This window comes from Onychostoma macrolepis, chromosome 06 (assembly GCF_012432095.1).
Source record: "Onychostoma macrolepis isolate SWU-2019 chromosome 06, ASM1243209v1, whole genome shotgun sequence".
Lineage (NCBI taxonomy): Eukaryota > Metazoa > Chordata > Actinopteri > Cypriniformes > Cyprinidae > Onychostoma > Onychostoma macrolepis.
The window spans coordinates 16835362-16849038 of record NC_081160.1 but is presented as its reverse complement, the minus strand read 5'-3'; the positions used below and the strand labels follow the sequence as shown (position 1 = coordinate 16849038).

Here is a 13677-nt window from a genome sequence, read left to right as displayed (position 1 = left end):
TTTGAGAGCAAAGCTGGAATGTGGCCTCTCTTCATGAAGACTGCTTGCCAACAGTGAAGCAGGTGGCAGAATTGTTTTGCTGTTGTGAATAAGGCTCCCTTGTGCTCTGAAAGAAAGATGGCTTTCATGCCAAAGAAGGGACACCAATAAGAGCAGCTTGCACAGACTTGCACATGTGAAACATCTCAGGAGGACACAGCACTCATACCTCCCTCTAAACGCATCTGTCTTTCCCGTTAAGACACAAACCAGCCGACACACTGTCTTTGTAAAGATATATATTAAAATTTTATTCAAATTACTGAAATGTTAAATGACATACAAAACAATTCCCCATTCTTGAAGTTCACAGCAACATCCAAATATGGGTCAACCAGTTTGAACTGCGTATCTACATTTCATGTCGCTAATGCTCATTTTATTATATAACTTAATTGTAATGCAAATCTTTGGCATGTTCACATTACTAAATACCAAAAAGTAAAATAATACACAAAATATATTAAATTCTCTCGTTTCAAAACAGCCCTTTCTGTAAACAGTCCAAGTAGTGAACAAAACAAGCATGACTCCACTACAAAGCATTGACCAGCAAGTGCGTTGTATCAGAGCCAGTAGGAAAATAAAAGTAGCATTTAATGACAGCGAGAAAGGTTAAATTAACATGGTATGATACTTATTACCCACATAGATAAGACTGTTTGTTTTCACGGTAACCTTTTATATCGTTATCCCACCATAATGCAAATGTAGTCTTGATTGCGAACAGGCAGAAAAGTCTCTGTCTCAGAAATCAAGGCTAGTCACAGTCGCAACATTGGAGAACCTTAGAGTCACAAAATTAAACTAGCGTTGCATGCTTACAGTATAACCAGCTACTGCAGCACTACACAAATAAACAGATCCAAAAAGAGGATGGTAGTCTAAATGCCAGCCGTTTTGAACAAGGCCAAAGGTCAGACTGCAGATAGCATTTTTCCTCTGAGCAGGGGCATTCTGCCACGGAAGAATGTGGAAAGATTAGCTCCAGCTTGTCTGCGAGGGAGTGGCAAGCATGGTGGTCGCAGTTCTGGGCGCAAAATAATCATAATATGGCATCTGAAACATCAGCCCCCTGTCCCTCCTAAGGGTAACACTTCCCTAAGTGCCACTAAAAGAGCATGTACTCATCCACTGTCCCCAAAAGGAGGCTTCCCATTCCTCTACTTAAATCTGGGAGCGAGCAGCACCCGCTGTCAGTCAGTTATAGTAAGAACGCCAACTGTAATGATAATTTAGTCAAAGGGAGTGCTAGTGAAGGTATTTACCTAACTATTCTGGTAAATTGTCTAATCCCAGGCCTACAGGTTCAAACTGTATTTGGCCTCCTACAATCCAAACTATTCTTTTCTTGATATTTAAGGATGAAGCAGTTGCGATGGTATATCTACTATACATGGAGCACACAGTTAGAGATATATTTGTCTGTGCTTTTATCTAGGAATGTGGGGATATAGTCTTACATGGGTCGGTATACTTAGTTGGTTAAAAAAAAAAACAACAACACTGCCCTTAGTTGCTCCTCAAACGAAAAGCAAATGCAAAAACAAAAGTTTCACAACAGTGGGATATTTCTTCCTATTTCTCCATTCTGTCACACAGTCAGCAGCAATACTCATAAATACAAAAGAACATATACAATGTGTTTATAAGCACTTAAGATGTCTCGTGGTAGCTTTTTGGAGCTCTGTAGAGTACTGTCCAAGTACCTCACATTCAGACCATACATCTCACAGTCCAGGTTGAGAGCCACCAGCTGAGAATGAACACTGTACTTTAACGTGTGGAGGAACTGTCAGGAGAGCTCAGCTCTCCTTCACCGAGGATCAGTTTTAGGTTACTCCCACTATTCATTCTTCTCTCTGTCTGATGCTTCAATGGCGAGCTCCTTCTCATAGCAAGCACAGGATTCTCTTGATGTGGTTGGTCCTCAGATGGACATCCAATGAGAATCTTCTGTGTGTAAGAACAGCAGGCAGCATCGAGCTGAACACCCATTCATCTCAGATGAGAATCTCCACCATGTCGTTTTCAACAGCTCTGCTGATCTGGTTTGTGGGGAGAGCAGTAGAATCTGCAATGAAATACAAGATCTTCAGCTTTGTTGGCTAATGCCTGGAGAGCAAACAAGGCAGGAGGTTTTACAAAACTTTGACTGTGTTTTGTTTGAGTTCACTCCCCAATCGCTGCTTTGACATAGAGCTCAGGTTACTCTTTAACCACTCTGGTTCAAAAGGGCAAGTATGCACCATCATTACAGAAGTTCTAACCGTTAAGCATTGTCTTTGTCACCTGATACTACATATTACAATTATCACATTGTGTGTAAATCAACAGAACTTATCAAACTACTCCAGAAATACCAAATAAATACAGTAAGTGACATAAGAAAAGATGGGTTTATGCACAAGTTTACACACCAGGACTGAAAGCAATGGAAGATTGTGGAGCAGGTTCTGTTTTAGGGTTGGTCTCATCTGAATGTTCTTCACACTGGGTGCTCCTGTCTCGACACTGGGTTTTGGCTAGCAGATGGGGCAACGGGGGCAATGACGCGGCTGCTGTCTGGTCATCCGAGAGGCTCTTCCCTAAAATCGCATACGGAAAAGGAAACAGTTTAATTATCGGTTCCAACATAGGCATTCCACCACACAAACATTTGCCATCCTGTAAACTCCCTTTACTATTCTGGAGGATCTATTCTAGAGAACAGCAAAATGCATTCCGTTTCAAAAGATGTAGACTATTTCAAGAACACCGGCTAGTCGCCACACTCATTTTATTTCGGTTGGCACATTCTTTCTTGGCGACATTACATAGACGCTAAGTAAAGAAGCTGCCAGTTGTCCAGTTGAAAGTGTATGTAATTTTTGGTTGAGATGCGACCATACAGACATATAGCAGGGGTATCCAATCCTGCTCCTGGAGGGTCAGTGTCCTGCAGAGTTTAGCTGCAACCCTAATTAAACACACTTGAACCATCTAATCAAGGTTTTCAGGAATGCTATAAACTTTCAGGCAGGTAGGTTGGCGCTAAATTCTGCAGGATTGGAAACCACTAGCTATGGCTACTATGCTCACCTTTGGTTTGGGTAATGCTAGCTGTGGCAGCCGTGTTGATGGAGGGAACAGATCGAGCAGGTCGTAGGCCTTGCTCCCGTCGTGACCGCTGCTGCATGACCTTTATAATGGCATCCTTCTCCAAAAGTTGGGCATAAAGCGCCCGAATCCTGATAAAACAGACTTCTTTGAGATACAGCACATGGAGACTATTGGAAATTTTGTTAACAAATTTTGATTGACTTTCCAGTTGTGGATAGAGAATGTAATAGTGGACATACCGGTTCTCCATCTCCTGATGTCTGTGGTTAGGGGACGGCAGGTCCTCATTGAAGCTGCTATTAGGTGAATGGCGAGGTGAATGGTTGATGATTGTTGTATCCCTGAAATGAGCATTACAGTTATACAAGAGTTTATATAAGCTTTACCTCAAATTAATTCCAATTTCCTGTCCTTTTCGGCAGGGCTTCTATCATTTGCTTCGACTCACCTCTGAGCTGCAGCAGTAGCAGCGGCATCCATGGCAAATTGACGCATCGTGCTCTCCTCAAGATACTTCTGCTCCCAGCGGGTTATGTCAGCCTCCAGGGCCAGAACCTGCTCCTCTCGCTCCCTCAGCTGCTGATGCAGAGATGACACGTTAAGGTCCGAGTAGGACCCAGGACTTGTTTGCTGGGCTTGAGACTGCCACTGAAAGAGAAAGGAAAGGTTTACTTGTCGAGCCCAAAACATAATTTTCTCACCAGTTTGGTGCACAAAATATTGTCTCTTCTTTTTTTTTCTTTTTTTTTTACCTGCTGTGCTCTCAGGCTCTTCAGCTCCTGCTCCAGTCTGGTCCTCAATCTCAACTCCAGCGCCTCCCTCTTCTCACATGCTGCCTGCAACTGTGCCAGGGCGCTCTGCATTCTCTCCACCTTCTCAACGTAAGCTCGTTTCCTTCGTAACTCCTCTTCCAGCTGCCTATTTCGTGTCTGAGCGGACATCAGCGCTTGCTCCAAGGCTTCTCTGCGCCTCTTCCATTCTTCTCCTGAGACGTGCAAATGCTTCAGCTCTTTTTCCAGACATTCCCGCTCTCTAAGGTGATCCTCATCTATGGAGAGAAAGAGACAGACATTGTGAGAACTGTGTACCACAACAACTTACTACAGTAAGGGTACAAGCAATGCTTGCTGTTCACTCATCATGCCTAGTTGTTACACAGGCCACAAAATGAATGACCGTGCTGTAGGACTGGGGTGTGTCCAGAGCATTCTCTGGGCTGTAGTCTCATTCTAACCAATTCTCAGGGGATAAGCTTCCCACAAGAGTCTGGAACAAAAGAGGCATGCTTGATTTACACATGTCTGTCTGGGTTTGCAGGGGAGTGGCCGAGTTTCCGCGTGTCCTTTGACCTACACTGCAGACTGCTTTAGAATTCCCAGATTACAAAAGCGATTCAAAGAATTCCCACTTGGGATGCTGAATTCCGAAATGCTCTATGATGACTTGGCTCACTGAAAAGGGACATACTAAAGCCCAGCTCACTTGTTTCTGGGTCACTTTGAATGCCTTGCGAGATGGAAAACAAATTAGACAGCAATTAGTCTTCCATTCCGCTTCTACTCTGATTATACAACCCAAAACAAATGCCTTTGGATGGAATGCAGACTTCCTCTTATCCACTTACGCACACAGGCACGTCTTTGTACCAACTGAATCTCTGGAATGCCTCTGAGGCAGGCAGTAAACATGTAAAGCAAATAGCTCCACAAGGTCATAAATGTTAACTTATACATCGTTATAAGCCTTTAGAAATGCTGAATCGTGGCTTGGACATGCTTCTGTGTTGGCTCATAATAAATCTTAAACATTTAAACATCCAGGCTTTTTGTTTGTTACAAAACTATTCCGTTTCAGACTTGGAGGTAAACTAATTATAATACACAAAAATGAAAGATCACTTCATACATCTATCCTTGGGGAATAGAAAAAAAAAAGATCATTCCAAAAGGGTCAAATCAAATACTGAACAACAACAACAATCCCTATTAGGATTAGCAAAACAAATCTAATTTACCCTAACACAGTTCTAAATTCTTTAGCACTAATATGCCCAAAAATGGAGAGCCAGTGCATAGGCCATCAGAAGGGGTGCTTAGGGCCTCAGAAGCTGAACCAGTGGTGGGGGCTGTTGGAAAGCATTCCAGGAGGACGGAATATCCCAAAATACCTGAAAATATTTCAGGAATCCAGGTCACATTTACTTCTAGTGTTAATAATGGTTGGTGGTCGAATTCTAAAAGCAACTATCTGAGATGCAGAATACAGTGTGTAGCTAACCAGCTATTCACTGAAACCTACATGGCACTTAATTTGGTTAATAAAAAAGTATTTTGCAATGGAACATTTCAGCTTAGCAAGAAATGTATCAAACCAAACGCTTTGTCAGGAATTACATCAATGATAACTACGCAGTACATTATCGTTAGATGAATGCATCGTTATGCCTACAACATAAACATAAAAAGTCAGTGGGAACAGCTGGGGCTGCTCACATGGTTGACCGCACTGTCCGCACATTGGGACAAAGATAATTTATAGTGAAGCAAAGGGGAATTCTTACTTTGCTCAACCAGTTTGGCGAAGGCATGCCGACTCTTGTCTTCAACTTCCATGGCTGCTCTCTGTTTGCTGGCTGTTTCCAGGCGGTCTAATGTGGGAGTGAACAATTAGTATTTATCGCCTCATACCTAAACATGTAGCTCATATTTAAGACAATTACTCAGCTATGTGAACCATCTTACCCCTGAGATCTCTGTTGAAGTCATGAAGTCGCTTGATTTCACTCTCAAGCTTGTTCCTCATGGTTTTCTCAAGGGCTTCTCTCTTTGCAGATCCCTTCATAAGAGTCTCATAGGCCTCCGATATCCTCTGAATCTCCTGTTCGAGCTGAAAGAGATGGGGAAGGTATTTTAATATCTTTAACCTAAAGGAACTCATCAGTTTCTGGTTCTCATTCACTTTCGTTGTATGGAAAAGAACAAGTTGGGCATTATGCTAAGTGTTATGCTAAGGATTTGAAACAACATATACCAGAGAATTTCCATTTTTGGGTCAACTATACTGTGTTTCATATACCTAAACATTATAAGACAATGATCAGAGAGCAAGAATGACAGATAGACAAAAACAATTCCGAAAAGAAAGGGAAAGAGAGAGGAATGTGCTTGGCTGAGCTCTTCCTTGTGCTTGCCCACAAGTGAATCACTCTCACAGAGCTCTTCAGCGACTGGGAATTGAATCAACATTCCAGAAAGAACACTTATGAGTCCCAGGTGTCTGTACATTCATCTCCCTACAGGGCGGGATGCCAAAGGCAAACGTGGGGAACAAAGGAAAAGTGTGTGTTGAAGGCACACCATTCAGAGACGAGAACAGTACTTCACACTATATTCACCTGTATGGCATTTGTGACGCAGAAAATGGCTCATGAAAGAGCACATTTTTCCACAACGGTTTAAACTGTCATTACAGAACACTAAGATGAGAAATATCTCTGATTTCCTTGAATCAGAGTTCAAATTTTTACTTTAACAACATATTAATTTCATATAGGTAGTCTTAAGCAGGACCCTGGGTGCCATGTGGAGTTTTGTTCAAGAGTGAAAGTGAAAGGGGCCATTCAGTCAGGGAATCCACAGCTGTGGGGTCTGGTTGTTGCTCTTTGCAGTCCAGTCCGTCAGCTATGTGGGCTGTGGGCTACGCAAAGCTCCTTCTTCATTCATGAACACTGAGATGAGCGAAGACATCTGCTCCTATTGGCATCCCATTGGAATCCTAACAAAGAGGGCAACAGAACAACACAGGGAGGCCTCCCCCTTTGGAGTTGTCTGATTTACAATTTATCGCTTCATATGAAGGCAACTTGATCTTCATGATCCACAGTTCTAATGCAGTTGTTCTGATTCCAAGAACTATGTGGAATCTAAACTGAAATTCAATCTATGTTACGCCACTGAATGACATATGCAGGGCCCAGTAAACCTTTCCAAAAAACAAAAAAAAAACACGCACAAACAAAATAAACCTGTTTCTTCCTCCTTGTTCTGGCATGACACACTGGTATTTAAGTGATGACATTACCACATTACAAAAAATGCTTGGCATTGCGGGCATGGGTAAATTCAGTGTTGTTTCACATGCTAAATAAGTTACTGGGAATTTGAACTCAACTAGGAATGAGTGCTTTTCAAATGAAATCAAAATCCTTGTGATCTTCTCCCTTGCATGCATTCCTACACGGCGAGAGGGCTAATCTCCTTAGGCTGCTAGAAGACACCAGCGCACAATGATTTCTTGTTTCCATATGCTTTGTAAGTCCTTTCTGAGATCAAAATCAAAGGCCACGGCTGCCTCTTTTGCATCAATGGCAAAATGTGGGGGTCATACCAAGAACATAACAGTTTTGGGAGGTTTCTAAGAAGGAACAAAGAGCCCTCTCTTACCTTCTGTAGCCTTGCTGCCTTCTCGCTGTAGCTCTCCACTTCTCCTCTCAGTCTTTCGTTCTCTTTAATGAGCTGCTCTACTTGGCAGTTGTTCACTGGGATGCTGTATCCTCCAACAATGACATCCTGACCAGCAGGGGTCAACGTGGGCAGGCCACTATGGCGGGGCATTTGCAACTGAGTTGGAAATAACCTGATAGAGAAAAATATAAACAATTATTATGCCAAACCACCTACAACGTACCTATATGTAATATAAATGATCAAAATATCAGTTGAATGTACCTGTGATGCTGTGAATGGAAAGCAGGGGGAGGCTCTTTGTAATACTGCCCATGTTCCTGTGAATGACTAAGCATATATCCAGGGGATCTGACCATAAAGGGGTATTCCGGGGGTGGACCGCGTTGGTCTGGCTCATGCATCGACCTCTCATTTACAACAGGAGCAGAGTGGTTATTAGAGAGCTGGGGGTAGCTATGCGATGAGCTCATGGGAATACTGTCATGGGCACAGTTCCTCTCCAGTGAGAGCTGCATGAGGTGTTCGCTAAGCGAGCGAGCATGTTCTCGCTTCATATCCCACATTCTCTCTTCCTGCTCGGATCCAACCACACCAGGGGTCTCCAGGCTGCCGTGCTGAAGCCCTACCTGACCTCTCTGGTAGGCCAGGTACTGTGAGTGAGCCTTTGCTTCCTCATAAGTAGGCAGCTCCTCTGTGTGGAGCTGATAGAGGTGGCAGATGGGACTCTCTGAATGCTGGTAGTCCCCCTGGTGCTCTTGGCCCTGGGGCTCTTGCCGGGTGGACAACTGGGGAGAAAGTGATTCCTCTTGCGTTAGGCTTTCCAGGGATGAACGAGGGCTTCCTGCACCTCCACCGCTGCTGCCTCCACGCAGAGCCTGCTGCTGGATGGCCAACAGAGTAGGATCAGTAGGGTTCCCATAACGGAGTTGCTCTTGAATCAGTCGGTGCAGGACCGTGCCTGATGAATCCTCTGCCGTTCTCATTTCAGTCTTTGTTTTGCAGATGGTTATCAATGATACTATGTTAGGAGAGTTTTTTTGGGCTAGACTGTGAACCTGGTTTGAAAAAAAAATAAATAAATAAATAAATAAATATCGGTCCCACTTATATTAGGTGTCCTTAACTACTATGTACTTACATTTAAATTAATCATTTGATACAATGCACTTATTGTGTACATACAAGTTTTTACATTGCACATTTTTTTAAATACCTATATGTAGTTACATCTGCAATTAATTTCTGTAATTCCATTTATAATTACACTGTTGACCAATCCCTTACACCTTAACCCACCCTTAAACCTACCCATACCACCAAACCTGTCCCTAACCTTACCCGTATCCCACCACAATAGCAGCAAAAGTGTTTTGAAATACAATATGACCACAATAAGTACATTGTACTTATTTTTTTTTATGTAAGTGCATAGTAGTTAAGGCCACCTAATATAAAGTGTGACCTAAATATAAATTTTATATATATATATATATATATATATATATATATATATATATTAAATAATGATTTCAAATGCAATCCTTGCTATTGCTCATCTATATATATTACAACACTCTACAACAGCAAACACCAGTGAGTGGTGCCTCACTCCACATGCTTCTAGGCTGACTGCCTTTGCCCATAGCAACACCACATTTACCCAAAATACCACTGGCACCATCCTACAACCCCCAACATGCACTGAGTTTCCTCTTAAGTTTATACATTTTGAATAGAATTAAAAGTGAAGGAAAATTGGGTAGGATCCAATAACTTTCCAAAGTTGCAAAGAGTATTTCCTGCTACAAAGACAAATTCCTATCAAGTGTCTCACCTTGCTTTACAATCACAACTGTAGTAATAGCTACATTGAAATATGCCAAATGGAGCATTATAAACAAGGGGATATTATAAAAGTTGGTTAGTTCCTCTTTTTTATTGTAGTTAAACCTGAATGTGGCACCACAGATGTTGTATCTTCCACAAAACATTTACATTTATGTATTCTACAAGTCAAAAACGTTGGATTTACAGCATATAGCACACACAGAAATTCATAAAATCCTATCGTACACGTACAGTGTATTAAATAAACATTAAACCACACAATATAAAGCATCGTTCACTGCTAGACACCAAGCAATGTGTCATAAAAAAGGACAGTTTAAAAACAACAAGCTACTTTAAACTGCTTTAAAAACTCACCGAATCACAATCGCATCACGACCAAAAGTTACGGACGACTTTCTGTACTCGTTTATCTGTTTAACGAAATAATCCTTAAGGAAATTCGTTGGGTACGGCTTTTATTTCCATGCGTATGTTTGAGCTGCGTGCGCGTCTGGAGAGCTTCTCCAGCAGACTGAGCTCAGGAGGGGAGGGGCTCTGCTAATAAATGACCGAGCTCCGATTGTTCACGGCCCCTGGAATGCGCGGAATGTGAAGGCTGCGAGTCCCTCGGGGATCAAAAGCAGTTCCGCTTGTCGCTCGGCCCGCCTCCTCTCGGGGAGCGCAGGGAGCGCGCTGCTGAAGGGGGGCAGTGCGCGGGACAAGCGGAACTGCATTCACTCTCAGCCCCGTGCGCGCATTTGTCCTGCTTCTTGAAGGCGTTTTTGTTTGTAACGGTGAGAGGAATGCAGTAAAAGTCGCAGAGATCTGTAACCTTTGTTGTTCTGTTTTACTACGCTTTCTTTTGAAGTTTCAGTGCGTTCATTAATTCTACTTGATTTATATACACAAAATATCATGGAGAATTTGTACTTTTATGAATGTGTTAGTTTGACAGAGATGATTTTTCACTTTACTGGTACCCACTTTCTATATTGTTATACTTGCCTGATTTGCAAGTCTTAAAGTAGAGCTGTAAAAAAAGTGATACTGTGATTCTCTTTTTGAAGAAGAAAGTCATAGGTTTGGAACAACATTGGGGTGGGTTTTTCATTTTTGTGTGAACTATTCTTCTAAGACACGCCAAATGCTTTATAAGAGAAGTGTTGTGGAGTATATGTGTTAAAAATATGTGACCCTGGAGCACAAAACCAGTCATATGTAGCAAGGGTATATTTGTAGCAATAGCCAATAGTACACTGTATGGGTCAAAATTATCCATTTTTCTTTTATGCCAAAAATAATTAGGATATTAAGTAAAGATCATGTTCTATGAAGATATTTTGTAAATTTCCTATACCATAAATATATCAAAACTTCATTTTTGATTAGTAATATGCATTACTAAGGACTTCATTTGGACAACTTTTAAAGGCTTTTTTTTGCACCCTCAGATTCCAGATTTTCAAATAGTTGTATCTCGGCCAAATATTGTCCGATCCTAACAAACCATACATCAATGGAAAGCTTATTTGTTCAACTTTCAGGTGATGTTTAAATTTCAATTTAAAAAAAATTGACCTTTATGACTGGTTTTGTGGTCCAGGGTCACATATATGACAAGCAGCACAAAACTGCATAGAACAAAAATGCATAAGAGAAATATAGACCATGAGCCATTAGAGAATGGATTTGAAGGTCTTTTGTTTGCTCTGGGCTGGTGAATATTTAAGCCGTGGCCCGTGCCAGTTAATTGCTGAGTGTGTCTGTGTGGATGATGGGGAGGGGGTGTCTGTATATGCGTTTGAGGCATGCTGCCAACCAGCTGTCCATGGAGAGCAATCCTCTTCCACCCCTTAATCATGCCTCAGAAAGAGAGACGTATTGTTCTCTCTGAAGCAGACATTACAGGGGAGAGGTCTGCCATCTGCTCGTATACCCTACACCTCCCTTACACACTTTACACAAACACTCTATTCACAAACACACACGCCTGACCCCGTCTCACACAGCACACACCCTCGTTTTATCACGCACCATACCACACATATGACACATTTATTAATTGTAGCTCCAATTTTGGTGTACACGCAGATATAACGACAAAATGAGATAACGCGAGAGAAGAGACATTAGCTATGCATTTCTGTTTTTAACTCTCTGGTTTCTGATGTACTATTCATGTCACCTAATTTACTATTATCTGTGTTTTTTATTAATAAAATTGATTAAAATCAAATAAAACAAATCATTAAAATCATCAAAACATAACACAGAATCAGTATTAATCTGTTAATTGTGTGTAAAATGTATGAGATTGGTTTATATATAATAAATGTAATTTATTGGTGATAAATATAGAAACCTGGTTATTGTGTATTTCAAACACATTTGGTTTATTCGTACTATTTCATAAATCCTATTCTTACTTTCATTTATTTATATTATCATTCATTTTGTTTCAAAATTAAGTTTATCAGTTGAGGTTAAAACTCTGTAATCCAAATGAATGAAAATTGTATATGCAACACTATATAATCTTTCATATCAGGCCTAACTAAATCTGTTTTGCAGATGTGTTGAATACACCAGCACCTGCTCTGGAAAAGACACATTGGAAAGTTAGAAAGTCCCTGCATTTTGTGAGTGGCAGCTGTGTGTAAAAATCAAGCCTGCACTTGTTGAGTAGACAGTTGGACTCCATTCATATCACATGCACAGATCTGTTTCTCTTTTTATGGAAATATGCAAAGACATAAACACTCTTTTTATTTAGAATGGTAAAAATAGTTCATTTGCATGACGGTTGCAAAAACAGCAGGTTATGCTATTTTTTACATTTGCATAATCACCAATTTAGATATTAATATCTTATTATGTATTATTATTTTTCATTATTTTCCATTATTATTCAGTTCCAGGTGCAGCTATAAAATGAATTTTTTTTTTTTTTTTTTTTACAGTCAGAAACAAATTACCATCAAAATGTGTCGATAGCTGCCATTGTGGGCTTTCAGTGTGAATGATCAGTTTCTTCTCCAATTATGTAAGCTTTAACCAACATTGCTTTTCCACCATAAAGTTGAATGTGTAATATCTAGAGAGGCATTTTTCTTCAGATAGAACAAGACTGAAGGTTAAGGAGAGGGGGGAAGATTGTCTCGCCATTGATTCTCTTTGTCTTCCTAGAGAGGGAGGAAATGGCCGCATTCCACACATTAGCATGTGCATTGGGGCCAGTGTGGCGGCCATTATGGGTGGGAAAAGAGGGTTGAGGAGGGGTTTTCTACTTAATTAGCCTTTTCTTTAAAAACAACACGTCTACATGCATGAGCTACTGCATGTACGCAAGACAATGGGAGCTCTGTGTGTCTGTTTATACTGTGTGTGTGAGTGCTTTTTTAGACTTTGAACAAGTAGTCAAGATTACATAACAGTCCCTATAATTGCATTTACAGACCCCAAAATTCCCTTGTCTACAACATGAATTCTGCACATGGCATCAAAGTTAAAGGGATAGTTCACCAAAAAATGAAAATTACTCCATGATTTACTTACCCTCAAGTCATCCTAGGTGTAAATGACTTTCTTCTTTCCAACAAATACAATTAAAGTTATATTAAAAAATGTCCTTGCTCTTCCAAGCTTAATAATAGGAGTGAATGGGTGTTGAAATTTTAAAGCAAAATAAAGTGCATCCATCCATCATAAAAAAAGAAAAAGTGCTCCACATGGCTCCAGGGGTTAATAAAGGCCTTCTGAAGTGAATCGATGTGTTTTTGGAAGAAAAATATATTTAAAACTTCCGCTAACTGTCTATACCAGCAGATGATGTAAGACGTAGGTGTAGCGTAAGCTCCGGTGAAAATACAGCAAAGGAAAATCTAACCTCTTAACACAAAAAAGATCGCAGGCGGCCTCAGATTATTGTTGTTTCACATCCACAGCATGTTAAAATATCAAACTCTTTCTTGATTTGGACAAACTAGAAAGCTTTGACATTTGACCACTTAGGTTGCAGAGACATTTCTTAATATCAGGAGAGGAAAATCGATAATGCATGATATTTTGAATAGAATAACAACACGCATTCACATTCAGTCAGGCCTGCTGCGCTTTATTTGTGTTCACATACATAGCTGCATAGCTTTGGGCTTATTTAATTTGTATTCGTCTGAAAGAAAAAAGTCATATACACCTAGGATGGCTCATTTTTGGGTGAACTATCCCTTTAAGCATGGGG

The 13677-nt window shown here is 40.8% G+C and overlaps 1 protein-coding gene across 1 annotated transcript; it reads right to left on the bottom strand.

The window, feature by feature from the left end:
• Nucleotides 1–275: 275 nt before the first annotated feature.
• Nucleotides 276–10411, bottom strand: amotl2a (angiomotin like 2a). Its single transcript, XM_058779571.1, has 11 exons — nt 9813–10411; nt 7869–8662; nt 7584–7776; nt 5883–6027; nt 5702–5788; nt 3894–4189; nt 3590–3789; nt 3381–3482; nt 3121–3269; nt 2460–2627; nt 276–2113 (listed from the first exon to the last, which is right to left on the bottom strand). The coding sequence occupies exons 2-11, from the start codon at nt 8588–8590 to the stop codon at nt 2043–2045; spliced, it is 2133 nt and encodes a 710-aa protein (XP_058635554.1). The 5' UTR covers nt 8591–8662; nt 9813–10411; the 3' UTR covers nt 276–2042.
• Nucleotides 10412–13677: the final 3266 nt, after the last annotated feature.

What these genes read in the sequence shown, in the direction of transcription:
- amotl2a (XM_058779571.1), bottom strand. Translation starts at nt 8,590, where the DNA reads ATGAGAACGGCAGAGGATTCATCAGGCACGGTCCTGCACCGACTGATT. An exon ending in AGGCAGCAAGGCTACAGAAG is followed by an intron (nt 6,028 to 7,583) that starts GTAAGAGAGGGC and finishes CATCTCTTTCAG; the next exon opens with CTCGAACAGGAGATTCAGAG. An exon ending in TAGCATTACCCAAACCAAAG is followed by an intron (nt 2,628 to 3,120) that starts GTGAGCATAGTA and finishes ATGCGATTTTAG; the next exon opens with GGAAGAGCCTCTCGGATGAC.